The 18,786-nt window shown below is 54.2% G+C and overlaps 2 protein-coding genes across 2 annotated transcripts; one reads left to right on the top strand and one right to left on the bottom strand.

Moving 5' to 3' along the window:
• Nucleotides 1–3,973: 3,973 nt before the first annotated feature.
• Nucleotides 3,974–7,570, bottom strand: ENH_00041970 (hypothetical protein, conserved; the record flags this gene model as incomplete). Its single annotated transcript, XM_013580767.1, has 13 exons — nucleotides 3,974–4,010; nucleotides 4,163–4,585; nucleotides 4,683–4,785; nucleotides 4,887–4,959; nucleotides 5,077–5,121; nucleotides 5,316–5,371; nucleotides 5,803–5,823; nucleotides 5,930–5,986; nucleotides 6,137–6,215; nucleotides 6,325–6,378; nucleotides 6,502–6,575; nucleotides 6,708–6,747; nucleotides 6,992–7,570. 13 exons carry the CDS (start codon nucleotides 7,568–7,570, stop codon nucleotides 3,974–3,976), a joined length of 1,641 nt encoding a protein of 546 aa, XP_013436221.1.
• A 3,773-nt stretch (nucleotides 7,571–11,343) lies between these two features.
• On the top strand, nucleotides 11,344–17,877 carry ENH_00041980 (phosphoglucan, water dikinase protein, putative; the record flags this gene model as incomplete). The annotated part of the gene is made up of 9 exons (XM_013580768.1): nucleotides 11,344–11,365; nucleotides 11,935–13,888; nucleotides 14,134–14,242; nucleotides 14,560–14,631; nucleotides 14,850–15,591; nucleotides 16,205–16,433; nucleotides 16,766–16,984; nucleotides 17,222–17,327; nucleotides 17,719–17,877. The coding sequence occupies 9 exons, from the start codon at nucleotides 11,344–11,346 to the stop codon at nucleotides 17,875–17,877; spliced, it is 3,612 nt and encodes a 1,203-aa protein (XP_013436222.1).
• Between the last annotated feature and the right edge of the window lie 909 nt (nucleotides 17,878–18,786).

Consider the following 18,786-nt stretch of genomic DNA (forward strand, 5'->3'; position numbering starts at 1 on the left):
TTTGACAATTAACTACCCTGAAGAAGCAGTAGCTTTAATCATGGTAGCAGTCGAAGACGGACAAGCTCAGTCACGAATTCGCACATAAGGGCTGGCTTAATGGTTCAGTCAAAGCTGCTGGTAGACAGCCTGAGCGTGTAGTTTAGTAGTTACAGATTAGTTGCGTGTACAAGTTGCTGCCCAAGAAGTGGCTGCTGCTTTAGCCATGCCGCCTTCCCGCCAATAAGGGGCCCACTCGGTAGCAATATTAGTACTTTGTTCGTAACTGAATAGTTTCAGCTGCCTTTTTGGGATATTCCAATGAAAGACGAGCACTCATGCGGTGAGCGTTTGCTCTCCAGTGGCTGGCAAGGTGACACGGAGCGGCACCAGTTGCCTTTGCCGCCCGAATCATCCTTCTTTATAAAGAGAACAACATCCATAAGGCATGATAAAAAAGCAATATTCGAGTTACACGCAGCTTCGATAGCTACTTTAAATTGCTGCCGATGGAGCCTTTCGAACAGCAGCGGGTCTGCCAACACCAGGCTTCTTGAATGCATGCCTGCTGCACGCTGCGGCACACTCTGTTTCTTGATGAATAAACAGCAAAGATTGAAAATTGTGCTTTGCAGATTTATTTAAGACGTGTTCGACGGACGTGTGCAGTAGAGGGGCTCTGTTCTGTGTAGCCTCGTGGGGAGGCAGCTGTGTAGTGTGAGTAATGTTTTCCAGTTTTGTCATGCGGCTTTGGCGGGAAACTCGGTCGAGTAGTGAAGTTTCACTCGCGTTTTCAACTCCAATGCCGCTGTGACAGCGCCATTCAGGAGGCATTCCCGACCAGCAGCTCAGCGGTCTGCGCCCGAGGAGTGTGCGGGTTTTCAGTGTCTTGCAGCGCGCCCGCGCAGGGCAAACGAAGCAGCACTTGTCAAAGTCCGGAGCATGCAATGCGAGCAGCAGCAGCGAGCTTCCTAAGAAGCTGCGGACTGGGCTTAGGAGGCGCCGGCAGCGCGGGCTGCGCAGCAGCTAGCGGCGGCGAAGATGCCCGCGGATCCGCAGGGAAGCAGCTCGCAGTGGGCTTGGGCTGAAAGCCACGGGACTGCTGCTGCCTGGAAACCCCTCGCGGAGTCCGAGACGAAGCTTTTGGACCACGCTTACCGCGAGTCTTGGGGCCGTCTCGAGCTCGACATAGAAGGCAAGTCTTACGTGATAGATCCTTTTTTTCTGGACGCAGAGGCGCACTTCGCGGCCCCGCTCCACAGCGACGCAGAGCCCGGAGTCTTCATAGCGCGAGCCCTCGGCTCTGCTGCTCAGCAGCTCTTTGCCGCTCCCCATGCCCACGAACCCAGCAGCAGCAGCAGCAGCAGCAGCAGCAGCAGCAGCAGCAGCAGCAGCAGCAGCAGCAGTTCCGCTGTGGCCGGGGAGAGCCGCTGCCCACAAACTGCTGCAGCGTCGCAGCCCGCAGTGCCCCGGCGCTCTTCTTTCTGCAGGAACGCAGCAAGCTGCTGCAGCTCTGCAGATCGGCAGCAGCGGCTCCGAAGCCAACTCCACGTAAGATGCCTCCCGAGTTGCTGTTGCGGAGTTGCAAATGCATTATTTGATTTATTTTAACATTTTATTCCTCAAATATTTCTTTTTGAGGCTCTCAAATGCCTCAAAACTGCTTAATCGGGGCCTCAGCTCCAGTCTGCTGCCGCTGTTCTGAAACTCAGGAAACCACAGATGCTGAGGGCTTCCAGCTCGTGCTTCCCAGGCGCCACAGGAGCCGCAGAGAAAGTGAGATTTTGCAAATAAAGAAATCTCGAGAAGTCTTATTTCCTCTTGGGAACTTTTGTGCTCCTCTCCGGTGCTGGCCTGAAAAGCGTTTTCGTGGTGCATTCAGATTTGTCTAAGCATGTAAATATATATATAGATGCATGCATATACATATATCTTGAAATAAACACACACACATGCATATATATCCATATATATATATATATACATAAGTGTATATATATATATATATATATATGTGTGTGTGTGTGTGTGTGTGTGTGTGTGTGTGTGTGTGTGTGTGTGTGTACAAGCCTATTTGCCGGTGTTGCATGCATGCATGAATGTGGCAGCATGAACTAATTGCACATTATTCCCAAGTATTACATGCATGCGCGGGCCTCTGACTGCATGCAATATTCTCCGCTGCGGCTTTTTAGGCCAGGGGGCCCCCGCTGCGGACTGTGGGGCCCCGCGGGACTCCGTCGCTCGCTGGCGGGCCTTTCCCAGAGTCGATCTGGCGGTGAGGATTTTCTCCCCAGCTGCAGCAGCAGCAGCAGACCAGTTGCTGCAGCAGAGCCTTTGCAAAGGCTTTATTGGCTTTATTGCCTTTCTTTCTAGCCCCCTCTGCTGCACTCAGAGGCCCAGCCCCAGCGCCTGCAAACACCCCCAGGGCCCCGAAACGCCTGCATGCATGCATGCATGCATGCATGCATGCGCACATGGACATGCATGTGCAAACGCGTGCACGCTTGTGCAAGCGTGTGCATGCATGCACGCATGCATGCACGCATGCATGTGCATGTACGCATGCATGCACGCATGCATGCACGCATGCATGCACCCATGCATGCATGCATGCATGCAGTGGCGCTGCATGCAGGCCTGCGACGACTACCACCTGGTTCGGCAGGTGCTGATAGACGGGGTGGACACTGCGCTGCAGCACGGGGGCCGGCGGCGGCTTTCTCCCGCGGGGATTGGCATAGCAGTGGCGCACTTTGCGGAGCTTTCTTTTCCCGTGAGGGTAAGGCTGCTGCTGCAGCAGCAGCTGCTGCTGCTGCTGCTGCTTGCGCAGCTGCTGCAGCAGCAGCTCGAGCGCCGCCGCTGCGGACCCACGCAGGCGCTGCTGCTGAGCTTTCTGCATGCAGCAGCAGCACCCACGCCAGGAAATCCACTGGACCTGCAGGCCCTGGATTTCCGCAGCAGGGGTCGTCTGCTGCTGCCGCAGCAGCAGCAGCAGCAGCAGCTGCTGCTGCTGCAGCAGCTGCTGCGTTTTCGCCGGCCTCTGTCTGGGCCCTTGTGCAGGTCGTCGTCCCCCACTGGCTCGCACTTTGCCACAGAGAACACTCAGAGCTCTTCACCGAATCCCCCGAAAGCCTCCTGGAGGTCAGACTGCAGCACAGCCCTCGCGCTGCTGCTGCAGGCCGCAGCTGCCCTCTTGTACTTATTTCAAAAACGGAATTTGTCTTCATTTTGTTCCTTTTTAAGGGCCTGGGGAAGACAAGTGCCTTTGGACTTAGTTCAAAATCGGAATTTGTCTTCTTCAGGCCCTCAAAAAGGACAATTTGTTCCTTTTTAAGAGCCTGGGGAAGACAAGTGCCTTTGGACTTAGTGCAAAATCGGAATTTGTCTTCTTCAGGCCCTCAAAAAGGACGACTTGCTGATAGTTCTGCCTGACTCTGGCAAGGCCAACTGGTACCCCAGCAGGTCTCGGCTGAAGAATGCCTTGGGTGAGTTCATACATATTTCTCGAGCATCACACTCGAGTCTCAGCCCCCAAGCTCTCTGCATCTTTTTCTTTTAAACTGCACCCTATGCATGCACTTGCATGCATCAAATGCGTGCAAATGGGGCATCGTTCCGTTTTCGACAAGTTCTGCATGCAGATGCCGAATACACCGTCGAGCTGTGCAAGACTTTCAATGCCGTCTACTGCTCAAACGATTTCAACCAGTTTCTGCACCTTCTGGTAGGCTCTTATGGCATTTAAATTCCCAAAAAACTAAATTGGAGCCACGTGAAAAGTAAAACGCAACAAAAGCGATACTTCTTCGTGCAGGATGGCTCCGCTTCTGGCTACAACGACTACCTGTACATGGCGGCTCGTTCCTGCCTGTTTGCGTTTGACGGCGACGACTTTTACCACATTTTGGACTCGCTCGGTGAGAAATAAGTGCAAAAAACATTTATTTGGAACTTTTTGTGGCTTAAGTGCTGCTAGCTTCTCGCGGGCGGCTCAGCTGAGACTGGCGTCTTGTGCATACACGGACAATCTGAACGAGCCCCTAGGCACTAAGAGGAATCCCACTGAAGGCTGAAATAACTTGAAATGATAATCGGCTATTGTTTCTGCTGTTTGCACCTGGCAGGACGAGGCAAGTTCGTCGACACGCTGTTCCTCCGCAATAAAACGAATTGAACTGACCTGGCGAGCACCGCCCAGGATCTGACGGCGTTCACCCGCGATCTGTGGCTGAAACGATCAGCAAAAGCCATCAGCAAAACCCATCGAGAAGTGCCCCGCAGACTCTTCGCATCTCCTAGCTGTACACATATCTGCACTGGCTCGCCGCAGCAGGACAAGCAGAGCCCACAGCCTCCGCAAATGGCGCTGTGCATAATAGGCAGCTCCAACGAAGCCTTTTCTGCTTCTCCTCTGCAACAAGGGCCTTTGCGGCACTTGAACATAACTGACATGACAGAAGCACAAGCTGCAGCGGCCTGCACCCGGCGGAGAGCTGCTGCAGTGAGCGCTGCGGCGCTCAGGCGTTTCTTGAACTCCCAGAATCCCACTTCGCCATCGACGTCCAGATGGTCCGCCTCCGTTTTATTTTTTACAAGGCTTTCCCTGAAAATAAAAATATAAATGAAAATCAGATCGCTTTCGCTTTCCCATCTCAAGCTTTCGCAGCGGCCGCCGGAAAGCTGCGCTGCTGCAGCGCCACCCGCAGTCGCCAGCAGCTCTCTCAGACTTCTCACCGTAGAGCGAAATGACAGTTGTCGCTGGCACGCCGGGCCTGTGGCCCAGCCGGAGCACTTTGTAGGGGTCTGCATGCAAATGCAAAAAGCCCCGCCAAGCCCCCGATCTTCGCACAATTGCACTCAGCAACAGCCCCCCTCAGCAGCCGGAAGAGCCAAAGTTTGCTCACTGGGTTGGCTGGCAGCTCGTTGAACCAGACTTTCGATTTCGGTCTCCAGCTCCATGCGGAAAGAGTCCAAATCCTGAACGCCAAGAAGCAGCGCAGCGGGAAACGCGGACTCGGGAACTGCGAACTCTTTTGCTGATCTCCGCAAATAAACCAACTCGACAATTCAAATTCTTCTTCGGCTCTAACGCACTTCAAAGTCTTCCGTCAGAATGGGAATAGCTTCGTCGAAACCTTCCTGAGAAACGCGCTTCGCAGCTCGTAGTGGAAAACCTCAGAAGCAAGAAGCAGCAAACAACTCTTCCGAACTCCCCTTCCCCGAGACAAACATTAATAGACACTTGTGCTGCACTTGAGTGGAAAATCTCAAGAAAGCAGCAAATGACTTCTCTAAAACTTGCTTTCCCGAGATAAGCAGCGCCAGGCACTCACAGGCTGGTTCAACACAACGGCGACATCCGCGGTGGGAAGGTGGCATAAAATGACACCTAAAAACAGACAAAGACACAAAGTTCGTCCAGTCTTGCATTTGAATTGCCTTGAGACGAAGTTGAAAAGTGGAACTCTAAAGTTCTCAACGGAACTTTCGGGTTCTCAACGGCGCCCGCGCCTCCGCGCTGTCTCACCCCGCCCGGTCTTCAAAATTGTTTCGACTTCTTCAGATAAGTTTCGACTTCTTCAGACGCCCCCTCCTGAAAAGCAACAGAAGATTCCGAAAAAAAGCAAAAGTTGCAAAGATGGCGATACACCTGCCCGGTGGCTGCGCCAGTGCCGCTCCACTTCGCAGAAAACTGCCTTTCCAGACACTATTCAAAAGCTGCAGTGAAATTGCGGACCACAGAGCTGACTGTCACTTCCTTCCGCAGCTCTCTGGTGGGTCTTTTGGCCTTCGATCCTCGCGGGAGAGCACGCAGCGGACTGTACTGATCTTCCCTGGCCACTGAAAGCAGCAAAACGCAAAGAGAAAGGAAGCCACAAGAGGGTAGGAAGCTGCAAGAGGCTGAAGGCGGACTTTGTGGTTAAATAAACTTCGCGCACAGACTCACGCTGCAGCAGGAACTTCCCGTAGCCTTCAAGGGTGACCACCTTGAACGGGTTGTGTTCTGCAAAACGTGCAAACCCCCGCGGAAACACGAACTGAATTCTCTTGACGTCCAGGCCTTTAACTGCGCATTTGGCTCAAATTAATTAAATTCAAATAATGTTTAACAGCACTTCAGCAGCAGATGAACAACGCCGCGATCAGCACTCACCGCCTTCCTCCAGCTCCCTCGCCGGCACCTTCTGCAGAGCCTCTTCGACAAATCCAGCAGCCACGGGAGAAAACTCTTTCTGCGACTCGCAGCAAACACAAAAAGGAGAATCCAGTGAGAAAGATTCCTCTTCAGGGAGCCAAGTTCGAAAGTTCAAAATTCAAGAAATTCAAGAAAGAAAGCCTTACCCGCAGCGGCGCCAGGGGGTGCGAGGCCAGCTCCTCTTCGGGCAGCCACGGGTCCTACGCAGAAAGAAAGAACATTCAAAGTCTTATTCACTTTTTTGAAATGCAGAAACTTTTAAAATGCAGAAACTTCAAACTGACACGCGGAAAGCTGCAAGATTCCGTGCGCCAAAGCCCTACAGGAATTGCCGTGATCAGAAAGGTGTCGAATTTCCCCGGCTGACTGCTCGATGGCCTTCTGAACTCCATTGTTCCTGAAGATCGCAAACAATTTCGAAATAAAAGATTTAAATTGCATTTAATTTTCAAATTTTTTTCTGTTTCCACCTTTCCTGTTTCTCTCTTCAGCTGTTCTGAATTCCCTGCAAGCCCGCCGCCCAGCTCACCGCCGTGAACCACTATATTCTCAAACATTGCCTCTGTGTCCTGTGCAGATCAAGCAGCAAAAGAAATCGAAGAAGTTCTTCTTTTCTTCTTTAAGAAGTTCTTATTGAAAAGAGGAAATCGAAGAAGTTCTTCTTTTCTTCCTCTTTTCAAATAAGAACTTCTTCAGTTTCCTCTTTTCAAGTAATTCCGTTTATTCAACTTTGCATGCACCGGAGTTGCAAAAAAGTTGAAATTTGCAAAATGCGGAATTTCGGGAACTTTTGCAAAAGGGCTTTCTGCCCACCGGGCCAGCGAACGAAGTGGGCGAATTGTACCCAGAAGCAGCAGCAGCAGCAGCAGCAGCAGCAGCAGCAGCAGCAGCAGGTTGAGCAGCAGAGCCGTCTTTCCAGCGCCGTGACCACTGGACCACGTTTGGCGGCAGCTCGAAGTCCTGCTGCTGCTGCGGCTTCGCGTCTCGGAGCTTCTTGGGAAGATCCCAATCTCCGAACTCGCCGCTGGACTCCTCTGCTTCTTCATCTGCATCTAAATCTTCTTCATCTTCTTCTTCTTCTGAACTGTCTTCATCATAATTTGAATTCAACTCTCCTTCGGAGTCGGAGTTGAACTCCTCGGGCTCGCTGCTGCTGCTGCTGCTGCGGCTGCGCAGCCGCTTGCGCCGCAGCAAGTAGCACGTCAGCACGGCAAACAGCACTGCAGCAGCAGCAGCAGCAGCAGCAGCAGCAGCAGCACTCTGCGCCTTCGCACGCGAAGACGGCGGGTACAGCACTTGGCCCCGCACGCTGCCTTCGTACTGAACAGCAGGGGCTTCTCCGCGGATGTCCACGTTGAACCACAAGTCCAGCATGTCTTCTTGTCCCGCCATGTTTGCGGGTTTGCTGCTGCTGCTGCTGCTGCTGCTGCTGCTGCTGCTGCTGCTCCCAGCTGCTGCTGCTGCTCCGCGCCTCGCCGGCGAGGGGTTAGGGTTTGGGTTTGGCTCCGCCGCGGCGCGAGCGCCGGCGCCAGGCGGGCACGCGGGCGAGGCGCTGGGGCTTAGGGTTTAGGGTTTAGGGTTTAGGGTTTAGGGTTTGCAGCCCCAGGCAGGCACGCCGCCCGCCTTCGGCTGCAGAGCGCTGCTGCGCGGCTCCCCACGCGGGCTGCTGCAGTTGAACGGCGAGAAATGGAACTTTTGGAGAAGAGAAATGGACTTGTTCATTTGATGTTTGCAAACGGAGGAAAAATAAAAGAAAAAGAAAGTTGTGAAGCCTCCCCGCCGCAGCGTCGACGCGAAAGTTCAAGTTTCCCGCAGGGGGGCTGCGGTGTCCAGACTCCGAAAACGCGCGCGAAAGCGTTTTCCTTTTTATTCAAAATTTCAAAAAGCTGCTGCTAAACACTTTTTGAAAAGAAAGGCTACGGAGAAAGACAGCAGCAGCAGCCTGCTGCTTCCACTCCGGGCACTGGCGGCATTCAGGAAAGCTGCGCTTCGGGGGCTCTGCTTCGGACTTCTGCGGCAAGCCGAGTCGCGGGAAAAGAAATTAAATTGGGAAATTTTGAAAAAGACGCAAAAGAACTCTGTCTGAAGCTGCTGCTGCTGCTGCTGCTGCTGCTGCAGCACGAGATCGTGCTCGATCGTGCTCAGTACAGACGCAAGTCCTGCTTCGTTGCCTCCGATTCAACTTCCAGCTTCGAGAACGAGCCCCCCCGCCCGCATTTCTTCTTTTTTTTTATTTTTTCTTTTTAATTTGCAATTAAATTCAACAAAACGGCTTTTTCAAACTTCAAAACGGGCCAACACAGCCCGCCCAGCGCCCCGGGGGGATGGACCCTGTGCTGCAGTGCCTTTCCAGTGACTTGTGCTGCTGCTGCTGCTGCGCCTCCCGGCCCCGTTTCCGCGTCTTTCCTCTTCAAATTGCAACTTTTAAACATTAAACGACTTTTCCAAACACAAAAAGGTATTTATTTCTCAAAGTGGCTTCTCCAACCCCCCCCCCGGGGCCAGACACAGGCAGATCCCGACACACGGTCACGGACCACAGGAGGCCAGGCCCCATCCCCGCCGCTTGCCTCTTTCCCCAGCTCCGACTTGTCTTTTTTTCTTCTTTTTCTTTTAATTGGCATTTAATTAAAGCCTTTAACAGTCCCTAAAGAAACAACCTGAAAAGCCCCACTCAATTCTGCAGCTCCTGCCAAGTCCTCGCAACTAAAGCCCCAAGGCCTTTTCAAAAATATGAAATGCAAAAAAAAACATTTTTTGCATGCGCTGTTGCTGGCGGCCCTTAGCCGCCAGGTGTATAGACACCTGCGGGCTGACACAAATGCCAAAAAAGACCATTTCAAGAACTGCTGCTTCAGTCTCAGTTGTTTTGCAGGTTAAAGGGGTCTTTTCGAGCTGCTGCACTTCTTTTTAATCCCAAAAGATGCAGCAAAACCTCAAAAAAGAAAAAAGGAAATTAAATGAAGTGAAGCTGCGCTGTTCAACTTTCGAAACGTTTCACGCAGCAGCTGTCCGTACACCCTGGCTCTCTTCCGCCGCGCACTTGATCTGGCCTTTGCCCCTCCATTAATGAATTCTTCAAAAATGAAATTAAATGATTAATTGCAAAATTTTAGTTATATTGCAATATTGCAATTTGTTCAGATTGCAGCTGCGGGCTCTGCGGTGTACGTACACCTGGAGCCGCCCCCCCTGCCCCCACTTCTGCACTTTTCAGTTCTCGAAATTCATTTCATTTTTCCAAAATTCAAAAAGAGACTTTTATTTGCAGCAGCTGCTGCAGGCCCGTAAAGCCTTTACGAAGCAGCAGCAGCTACCTGTAAAATAAAACTTGAGAAGCAGCAGCAGCACCAGCAGCAGCACCAGCAGCACCTGCAGCAGCAGCAGCAGCAGCAGCAGCAGCCGCAGCAGCAACAAACTTTCTTCTTGTTGGGAGGCAGCAGCAAACTCTTTTCCTGTTTTTGGACCTGCATGCAACAAAAAGTGTTTTTTTATTTTCTGAAAGACTTCTTTTGGCCCCCGTGAAAGCAGCTCTTCGGGTGTCACTACACCTCATTGCGGCCGCGCCGCTGCCACTTTTCTGATTTTTGAAAAGTTTATTTTAATTCTTTTTTTTTAAATTAAATAAAAAGAAAATAAACTACTGCATGCGAGTAGCAGAGGAGAGCGGAGCTGGGGCTATGAGCACTGAGGAAAGCTGCAGCAGCAACAGCAGCAGCAACAGCAGCAGCAACAGCAGCAGCAGCAACAACAACACAACAACAGCAGCAGCAGCAACAACAGCAGCAACAGCAGCAGCAGCAGCAGCAACCCTAAACCCTAAACCCTAAACCCCTGAAGAGGAGCCGCTTTGCTGTTGCCACTTCAGACCAGCAGCTGCCCGTGCGCACTGCGGCCCGCTGCAGCAGGCAGCAGCTTGCTGCTGCAGCGGCAGTTTGCTGCTGCAGTGGCTGCCGACTGCTGCAGTGGCAGCTAGCCGCTGCAGCAGCAGCTGCAGCAGCCGCTGCTGCAGCCGCTGCAGCAGCAGCTGCAGCAGCAGCTGCAGCAGCAGCTGCAGCAGCAGCTGCAGCAGCAGCTGCAGCTGCTGCTGCAGCAACAAAGAGACAAAATGAATGACAAAAAACCATTAAATTGCAGCAGCAGCGCTCCCTGAGGCAGCAAAAAGTAGAAAGTGGAAAAGTGAACAGAATGAATAGGCCCTGTTTGGATTTGGTGTTCAGACAGCATATAATTATTTGATTTATTTGTTTTTATTTATTTTTTGTTTTATTTTATTTTTTTTAATTTGATTTCACTTTGTTTCATTTCGGTTGTTTATATTTGACTCTATGCCTGTTTGTGTGGACTTGACTCTATTCATTAATTCTTTCCTCTTCTTTTTATTAATTAAAATTTTGTTTAGTCCTTCATTTTCAATTAATTTTAATTTATTTGTTTGAAGTTGTTTGGCCCCCTTGGGGAGGGAAAACCCTGTCTTCTGAACACCAAACCCAAACCCCTAAACCCTAATTGCAACAAACCCTAACCCTAATTGCTAAACCCTCAAACAGAGGTCAAAGCCCCGCAGCCCGTCCAAACCCTAGCGACTAAACCCTCGCCCTAAACCCTCGTCCTAAACCCTAAAAGGCGGTTTAGAGGTTCCCTCGGGGTGGCAGCAGTGCCCAGCAGCCCTCGCCAGCCATTCTGTGTTGCGTAGAGGTTTTAGAATTCATTTTGGATTAAAAATAAATGCAAAGTGAAACATTTGGCGTTGAGGAAGTGCAGAAGGGAGTGGAGGCGGTTTGTGCAAGAGTGTGGAGTGTACGTACACCGCAGCGGGCTGTGCAGTTTCTGAACAGATCAGCTCGCGGGGAGCTGAAGAGCTCATTTTCGTTTTTAGTGGGAGGCGACAAGAGAAACAAAGCAGTTCTTTGGCATTTAAGCATCTCTTTTGGATTTTACGAGAGAAAAGGAGTTCTTTTTGCGGGCAATTGGTGCGCAATCGAGCTGTTCAGCTTTCCGTGATCGCAGCAGCAGGTGTGTTGGCTGCTCGCGGCGACTCCGCAGCGAAGCCGCCTCTGTGGAAGCGCAAAGAACACAACTGGCGGCTCAAATGTATTTATTTAAATTTATTTTCCAAAAAGGAGTTGGGGCGGCGGCGGGAACGGGGTGAGCGGCTCTGGTGCATGGAGGCGCCGGGCGCTCGCGGTGCGGCTGCGGCGGTCTGGGGCTGCGACTGCGCCGCCTTTGCAGGTTTTCGGGATATTAAATAGAGTTTTTTGCACATTTTTGCAAAAAGATTCGCCAAGTGCTGCTGGTTTCGAGAGACAACGGCGAACTGGCGCTTCCCGCCCCGGCGGCAGCAGCTGCTGGCCCGGCGGCGCCCGCGACAGCAGACAGCTGCAGCATGCACGCAGCAGCTGCTGCTCCCGCCTTTTGTCTTTTTTCCCTTTCGAAACTTCAAAAGTCTTTTCTTTTTCACTGACTAAACCTCCAAACTCCCCCGCGGAGCTGCAGCGGGGGTGGGGCCCCACGGACTGCGCCAGCTCGCCCCCGCCTGCGCCCCTTCGTCCGCTGCTGCTGCTGCTGCTGCTGCTGCTGCTGCTGCTGGCCCTTCCAGCAGCAGCTGCTGCCCTTTTCGGGTTCCGCGGCGGTCCGGCTCTGCGCTGAGGTGTACGGACACCGCAGCAGCCCGCAAGCGAGTCTTCGGCGCTGCTGAACTTCTCACTTTTCTTCTATTCCTCTTTTGCTGCTGCTGCACACTTTGGCTTCTTCAGCAGCAGCAGCAGCAGCAGCAGGCCCTCCCGCCTCCGCCGCCTGCCTTCCCCCTTGCCTTTCCTCCCTCCCTCCCCAGCAGCAGCAGCAGCAGCAGCAGCAGCAGCCGCAGCAGCAGCAGCAGCAGCAGCAGCACCGTCGCTGCGCCTGCTCCCCCGCCCCTCCCCCTTTGTCCCCGCGGCTGCCGCTGCTGCTGCTGCGGGATTGCGAGTTCCCGCCGCCGCCGCCGCAGCAGCAGCAGCAGCAGCAGCAGCAGCAGCAGCAAATGGTGCGGCAGGTGGTCTTCGAGTGCCGCTGCAGCAGCACAGTCCCTGGCCAGTGGCTAGCTGTCGTTGGCTCAGCTAGCCAACTCGGCTCTTGGGACATTCGCCGCGCAGTTCCTCTCCAAACTTCTCCCAACTCTTTTCCCCTCTGGACTTCCCCCGAACTTTGGCTCCCCGACGCAGCCCCGGGGGGCCCCCCGGGGGCCCCCGTGGAGTTTAAGTTTGTGGTGGTGGGGGGCGGAGACCCCCCGCAGGTGTTGTGGGAAGAACTTTCTGAGAACAGAAAAATAAATTCGGAGTTTTGCTGTTTGCGATATTGCGCGAAGTTTGGAGAGCAGCAGCACGAAGAGCTGCCGCTGCTGCCTGCGGGGGGCGCGCAGCAGCAGCGGCTGCAGCAGCAGCAGCAGCAGCAGCAGCAGCAGCAGCAGCAGCGGGAGGCCACCTGGATGGGCCGCTCGCAAGACTCCTTCTCTTCTTCCCTCAAACGCCTTTCCTCGGGGCTCGACTTGTCCCCTCAGGGGCCCCCCGGGGGCCCCCCGCAGGGCTGCGTGGGCAGCAGCAGCTGCGTGCGGCTGCTGGGCCCCGCTGCTGCTGCTGCCAGCAGCAGCAGCAGCAGCAGCAGCAGCAGCAGCGGCGGCAGCAGGGCGCTGCAGATGCTGGTGGAGGGCGACGCAGCAGCGCCGTCGTGGGGCGCGAAGCTGGAGCTGCTGAAGTCGGTGCTGCTGTCGGCGGCGCCCCTCAGCAGCAGCAGCAGCAGCAGCAGCAGCAGCAGCAGCAGCAGCAGCAGCAGCTTGTCGCGAGCGCCCGCGGAGCTGCTGGTGAGCGTGATCGACGCAGTCTGCTTCGCAGGCATCTACAGCGAGCTGCTGCAGCAAAGAATAATAATTTGTGAAGAAGATGGAAAGCACTTTCGGCCGAACAGACACTCGAACTTGGCCCGCGAGGTGTCTGTACACCTCGAGCTGCTGCTGCATGCGCTCGGCTCCCGCAGCGACGACCTTGCTGCTGTGCTGCGGCTGCTGCTGCGGCTGCTGCTGCCCTCGCTGCCTTCTTTTGCTGCAGCATTTCGCGCTGCGCAGCCGCTCACTCGCATTCGCAGCATCGCTCACCGAAATGACATTTCTTTGGAATTAAAAAAAGAAATTAAAAACAAAATCCAAAATAAACTCCACCGATGCGCGGGCCCCGAGGACCTCGAGACCACCCGCCAGCTGCTGCAGCGCGTCCACCAGCAGCAGCAGCAGCAGCAGCAGCAGCAGCAGCAGCAGCAGCAGCAGCAGCAGGTTTCGGAGGGTTTTGTGCGGGAGTTGGAGTTGTTCTTTGAAGAGCTTTGCGCCTTCTTCAACCAAACGGACTTGAGCGCGCGGCTGCTGCAGTTGGGAGCAGCAGAGTCTCCGAGAACAGCAGCAGCAATTGAAAGTTACTTAGCAGCAAAAGCAAGAAGTGATGCTGCTGCTGCTTCTCCCGCCAAGTTGCTGCTGACTCTCGCCCTTGCTGCTGACCTCCGCGCCGTCCTCGCCCGCCAGCTTGCTGCAGCAGGACTCTTCCACGACGAAGACGCAGCGCGCACGCATTTGTTCATGACGTCGTCCAGCAGCAGCAGCAGCAGCAGCAGCAGCAGCAGGGAGGGGGCAGGGAGCGGCAGCAGGGAGGGGCGGCTGGCAGGAGTTGCGGGGAGAAGCAGCTGCGAGCAGTTGTAGCAGCAGCAAGAGCAGCAGCAGCAGCAGCAGCAGCAGCAGCAGCAGCAGCAACAGCAGGAGGATGTAGTAGCAGCAGGCAGCAGCTGGCAGGAGTAGCTGGTAGTAGTAGCACGCAGTAGCAGGAGAGCATTAGCAGCAGCAGCAGCAGCAGCAGCAGAAGTGTTGCTGCTGCAATTGCATTTGTTTTGCTGCTGCTGCTGCTGCTGCTGCTGCTGCTGCTGCTGCTGCTGCGTCTCAGGCGCATGGCGGAGCTGCAGCTGGAAGACGCAGCTTTTGTGCTGCTGAGCCGATTGGCCAATTTGCTGCAGGACAATTTCTCGGACTTCAGATGGACTGATGCAATTGAAGTAATTTAATTTAATTTAATTTAATTTAATTTAATTTAATTTAATTTAATTTAATTTTAATTTAATTCAAATTTAAATTTAAAATGCTTTTCGTTTGCTGCAGCAGACTTGCATGCAAGAAAGCCACTTCAAACCAGTTCGCTCCGTTTCATTTCATGTCCTTAAGACCCAGCTGCTGCTGCTGCTGCTGCTGCTGCTGCTGCTGCTGCTGCTGCTGCCCATTCCAACCCTGCTGTCCTGCCAAATTTACACTTGCTGCTGCTGCTGCTGCTGCTGCTGCTGCTGCTGCTGCTGCTGCTGCTTGGGGTTGGCTGCAGGCTGTGTGCTTGGGCATTCGCAACATCGAGATCTCTGGGGTGCGGCAGGAGGAGTGCCGGGCCCTGCAGCGGGTACAAACCCTAAACCCTAAACCCTAAACCCTAAACCCTAAACCCTAAACCCTAGCCTTTGAGTTTGGCTGCGCTGGCGCGTGGGCAGCGTCTTTGGAGGCCACCGCGCTGCCCCCAACCCCCTAACTGAACCCCCAAACCCTAAACCCCAAACCCTAAACCCCAAACCCTAAACCCTAAACCCTAAACCCTCGGTGGTTTGGCGCGTGCGGCTGCAGGAGCTGCAGCAGCACGGGCAGGCGCAGCTGGAAGACGCGGAGAGTTTGCTGCTGCTGAAAGCAACAGCAGAAAGGGCGCTGCGGCTGTGTCAGGAGATTTCGGATTTGCTGCTTGCGGTGTACGTACACCGCGTGGAGCAGCTGGGATCGCTTTTGAAACTCGATCCCCAGAAGTGTGGGGTGTATGCGGAGGCGCGGGTGCGCAGCAACGTGGTGTTTCAGCTGTCGAAGTTGCTGCAGCTGCTGCTGCGCAGCGTGCGGCAGCAGCTGCAGCAGCAGCAGCAGCAGCAGCAGCAGCCCTTCGACGTCCTCGTCCCCGGCCAGGTCGTCGGCAAAGTGCTGCTCGCAGACACCCTCGAAGCTGCTGCTGCTGCGCTCCTCAAACACCCCACCAGCAGCAGCAGCAGCAGCAGCAGCAGCAGCAGCAATGGCAGCAGCAGCAGCAATGGCAGCAGCAGCAGCAGCAGCGACAACGACAGCCGCACCAACAGCAACGACAGCAGCAGCAACACCAACAGCACCACCACCAGCACCACCAACCCCAGCAGCAGCAGCAGCAGCAACAGCAGCAGCAGCAGCAGCAGCAGCAGCAGCAGCAGCAGCAGCAGCAGCAGCTACGAACCTTTGATAATTTGCGCTAAAGAAGCTTCTGGAGATGAAGAAATCGCCGGAATTGACAAAAACCCAAAATGCGCTGTGGCCGTTTTTGTGGGCCACGATTTGCCCATTTTGAGTCATTTGGGTAAAAAATAAATAATAAATAAATAAATAAATAAATAAATAAATAAATAAATAAATAATAAATAAATAAATAAATAAATAAATAAATAATAAATAAATAATAAATAAATAATAAATAGGAATTAATTGAATGAGTGGTAGTTGTTAAAAAAAGAAATTGTTTATTTGCTCTTTCGGTCTTTTTGCTGTTTTTCATTTTTTATTTTTATTTTTATTTTATTTTTTTATTCTTTTCTTTTTGATTTCTTTTATTTATTTTTTGTCTTTTTCTTTTTAATTTCCTTTTATCTCTTTTTGTCTCTTTCTCCCCTCTTGCTGCTGCAGCATCTCCTTTTGCTGCTGCAGTGTCTTCCCTTGCTGCTGCAGTGTCTGCTTTTGCTGCTGCAGTGTCTGCTTTTGCTGCTGCAGCGTCTCCTGCTGCTGCTGCAGTGTTTCCTTTTGCTGCTGCAGCGTCTTCCCTTGCTGCTGCAGTGGGAGCATTTGCTGCTGCTGCTGCAGCGGGAGCCTTTGCTGCTGCTGCTGCAGCAGCGGGAGCCTTTGCTGCTGCTGCTGCTGCTGCAGCGGGATGACCTGCTGCTGCTGCTGCTGCTGCTGCTGCTTGCTGTTTGCTGCAGGAGTGCGCGCGCGGCAGCAGCGGCTGCCGTTTATTGCCTGCAGAGAGCGCTCAGCTTTTGCTGCTGTTGCTGCTCTGGAAGGAAAACATTTGCTGCTGGATGCTGCAGCAGAAAGTGTCTCTTTTAGGGTTTTGGAGCAGCAGCAGGAGCTGCAGCAGCTGCTGCAGCAGCAGTGGAAGAGCCACTGCGCTCTCAACGAGCTCGACGACCCCACACGCAGACTCCCCAGGTCAAACCCTAAACCCTAAACCCTAGATCCCAAACCCTAAACCCTAGATCCTAAACCCTAAACCCTAGCAGCAGCAAAAGAGATACTGCGCTCTTAGGGGTCTGGCGACCCGCAATGCAACACCCTAGGCCAAACCCTAAACCCTAGGCTCTGCCCAGCAGCAGCAGCAGCAGCAGCAGCAGCAGCAGAAGAGGCTCCCTAGACCACACCCTAAACCCAAGGCTCTGCCAGTCAGCAGCAGCAGCAGCAGCAGCAGCAGCAGCAGCAGCAGCAGCAGCAGCAGCAGCAGCAGCAGCAGCAGCAGATGAAAGAAAGGTTGCTGTTTGCTGCAGAAGCTGCTCCTTGGCGCTGCAGCAAACGCTGCTGTACCCCAGCAGCAGCCCAAACCCTCCGCAGCTGCTGCAGGGCCAAAACATTTCTGCTGCTGCTTGTGGGGCGAAAGCAGCAACTTGTGCTCAGCTAGAAGCAGCAGCAGCAGCAGCAGCAGCAGCAGCAGCAGCAGCAGCAGATGGCCAGCACATCCAGCAAGAACCGCCCTTCAAAGCGCCCAGGTTAGCCCCAAACCCTAAACCCTAAACCCCAAACCCTAAACCCTAAACCCTAAACCCTGTTTTCAGCCCTGCTGCTTTTGCTGCTTGCTTCACTCTCTGGAAGCAAATTTATTTACTGTTAAACCCCAATTTTACACTCTCCGTTTAATTAATTATTTATTGCTTTATTTATTTTATTCTGCTGCTGCTGCTGCTGCTGCTGCTGCTGCTGCTGCTGCTGCTGCTGCTGCTGTGCAGGTGTTTGTGTCTGCCGTTTGGCTCGATGGAGTGGGTGATCGCAGCAGAAGGCCGCAAGGAAGAATTCGAGCAGCTGCTGCAGCGCCTCGATGCGCTGCCTCTAGACGTCCGCTGCTGCTGCTGCTGCTGCTGCTGCTGCTGCTGCTGCTGCTGTTGCTGCTGCTGCTGCTGTGGCTGTGGTGGTGGTGCTGTGGCTGGTGCTGCTGCGGCTGCTGCTGCGGCTGTGGCTGCGGCTGCGGCTGCTCTGGCTGTGGTGGTAGCACGTGATGTGGCTCGTGCTGCTGCTGCTGCTGCTGCTGCTGCTGCTGCTGCTGTATTTGCGGTGATGGCGTCGTGCTGCTGCTGCTGCTGCTGCTGCTGCTGTAGACAGTTGTGCTGGCACCGTTTTCGCGGCTGCAGCCGCAGCGTTTGCTGCTGCAGTCTCGCCGTCGCTGCTGCTGCTGCCGCTGCTAGGCCGCTGGTGACTGCTGCTGCTGCTGCTGCTGCTGCTGCTGCAGGCAGAGGCGGTGGCCCCCGTGTGTCAGCAGCTGCAGCAGCTGCTGCTGCAGCTGCCGCTGCCCGAAAGCTTCCGGCTGGAGGCCCTCAACTTCTTCGGGCCCAAAGCGCGCCTCTGCCTCAGGTCCTCAGCAAACGTCGAAGACTTGCAAGGTAGCTAGCTAGCTAGCTAGCTAGCTAGATATATAGCTAGCTAGCTAGCCAGGCAGCTAGCTAGCCAGATAGCTAGCCAGCTAGCTAGCCGGATAGACAGATATCTAGCTAGCCAGAGAGCCAGCTAGCTGGCCAACGTCTAGCCAGACAGCTAGCTAGCCAGATAGCCAGCTAGCTAGCCGGCTAGCCAGCTAGTTAGCTGGCTAGCTAGCCAGATAGCCAGATAGCTAGCTAGGTAACCAGCTAGGTAGCTGGCCAGCCGGCTGACTAGCTGGCTGGCGAGCTAGCCAGTTAGCTAGCTGAGTAGCTAGCTAGCGAGCTGGCAAGTTAGCTGGCTGGCTAGCTGGTTGGCTAGCTAGCTGAATAGGTAGGCAGGTAGATGGAGAGGTAGATGGCTAGATGGCTAGCTAGCCAGCCTGCCAGGTAGCTAGGTAGCTAGCTAGCGGTCCGGACAGGTAGCTAGCTAGCTAGCCAGCTAGCCAGCTAGCTAGCCAGCTAGGTAGCCAGCTAGCGAGCCAGCTAGCCAGCTAGCTAGCTAGCTAGCTAGCTAGCCAGCTAGCTAGCTAGCGAGCCAGCTGTCCGCCACTGACCCCCCTGCCCCTCCTGCCACTGCCTTGCCCCTCCTGCCACTGCTGCCACTGCTGCTGCTGCTGCTGCTGCTGCTGCTGCTGCTGCTGCTGCTTTGCTGCAGGGGCCTCAGCAGCAGGGCTGTACGAGTCTGTGGCGAATGTGCCGCTGGGGGACTTGGGGGCCTTTTGCTCGGGTGTACAGACAGTGTGGGCTTCGCTGTACTGCCGCCGCGCAGTGTTGGCGCGGAAGGTTTCCGGGCTTTCCCAGGTGCTGCTGCTGCTGCTGCTGCTGCTGCTGCTGCTGCTGCTGCTGCTGCTGCTGCTGCTGCTGCTGCTGCTGCTGCTGCT

This window comes from Eimeria necatrix, genomic scaffold, assembly GCF_000499385.1.
Source record: "Eimeria necatrix Houghton genomic scaffold, Enh_scaff30, whole genome shotgun sequence".
In the NCBI taxonomy this organism is placed as follows: domain Eukaryota; phylum Apicomplexa; class Conoidasida; order Eucoccidiorida; family Eimeriidae; genus Eimeria; species Eimeria necatrix.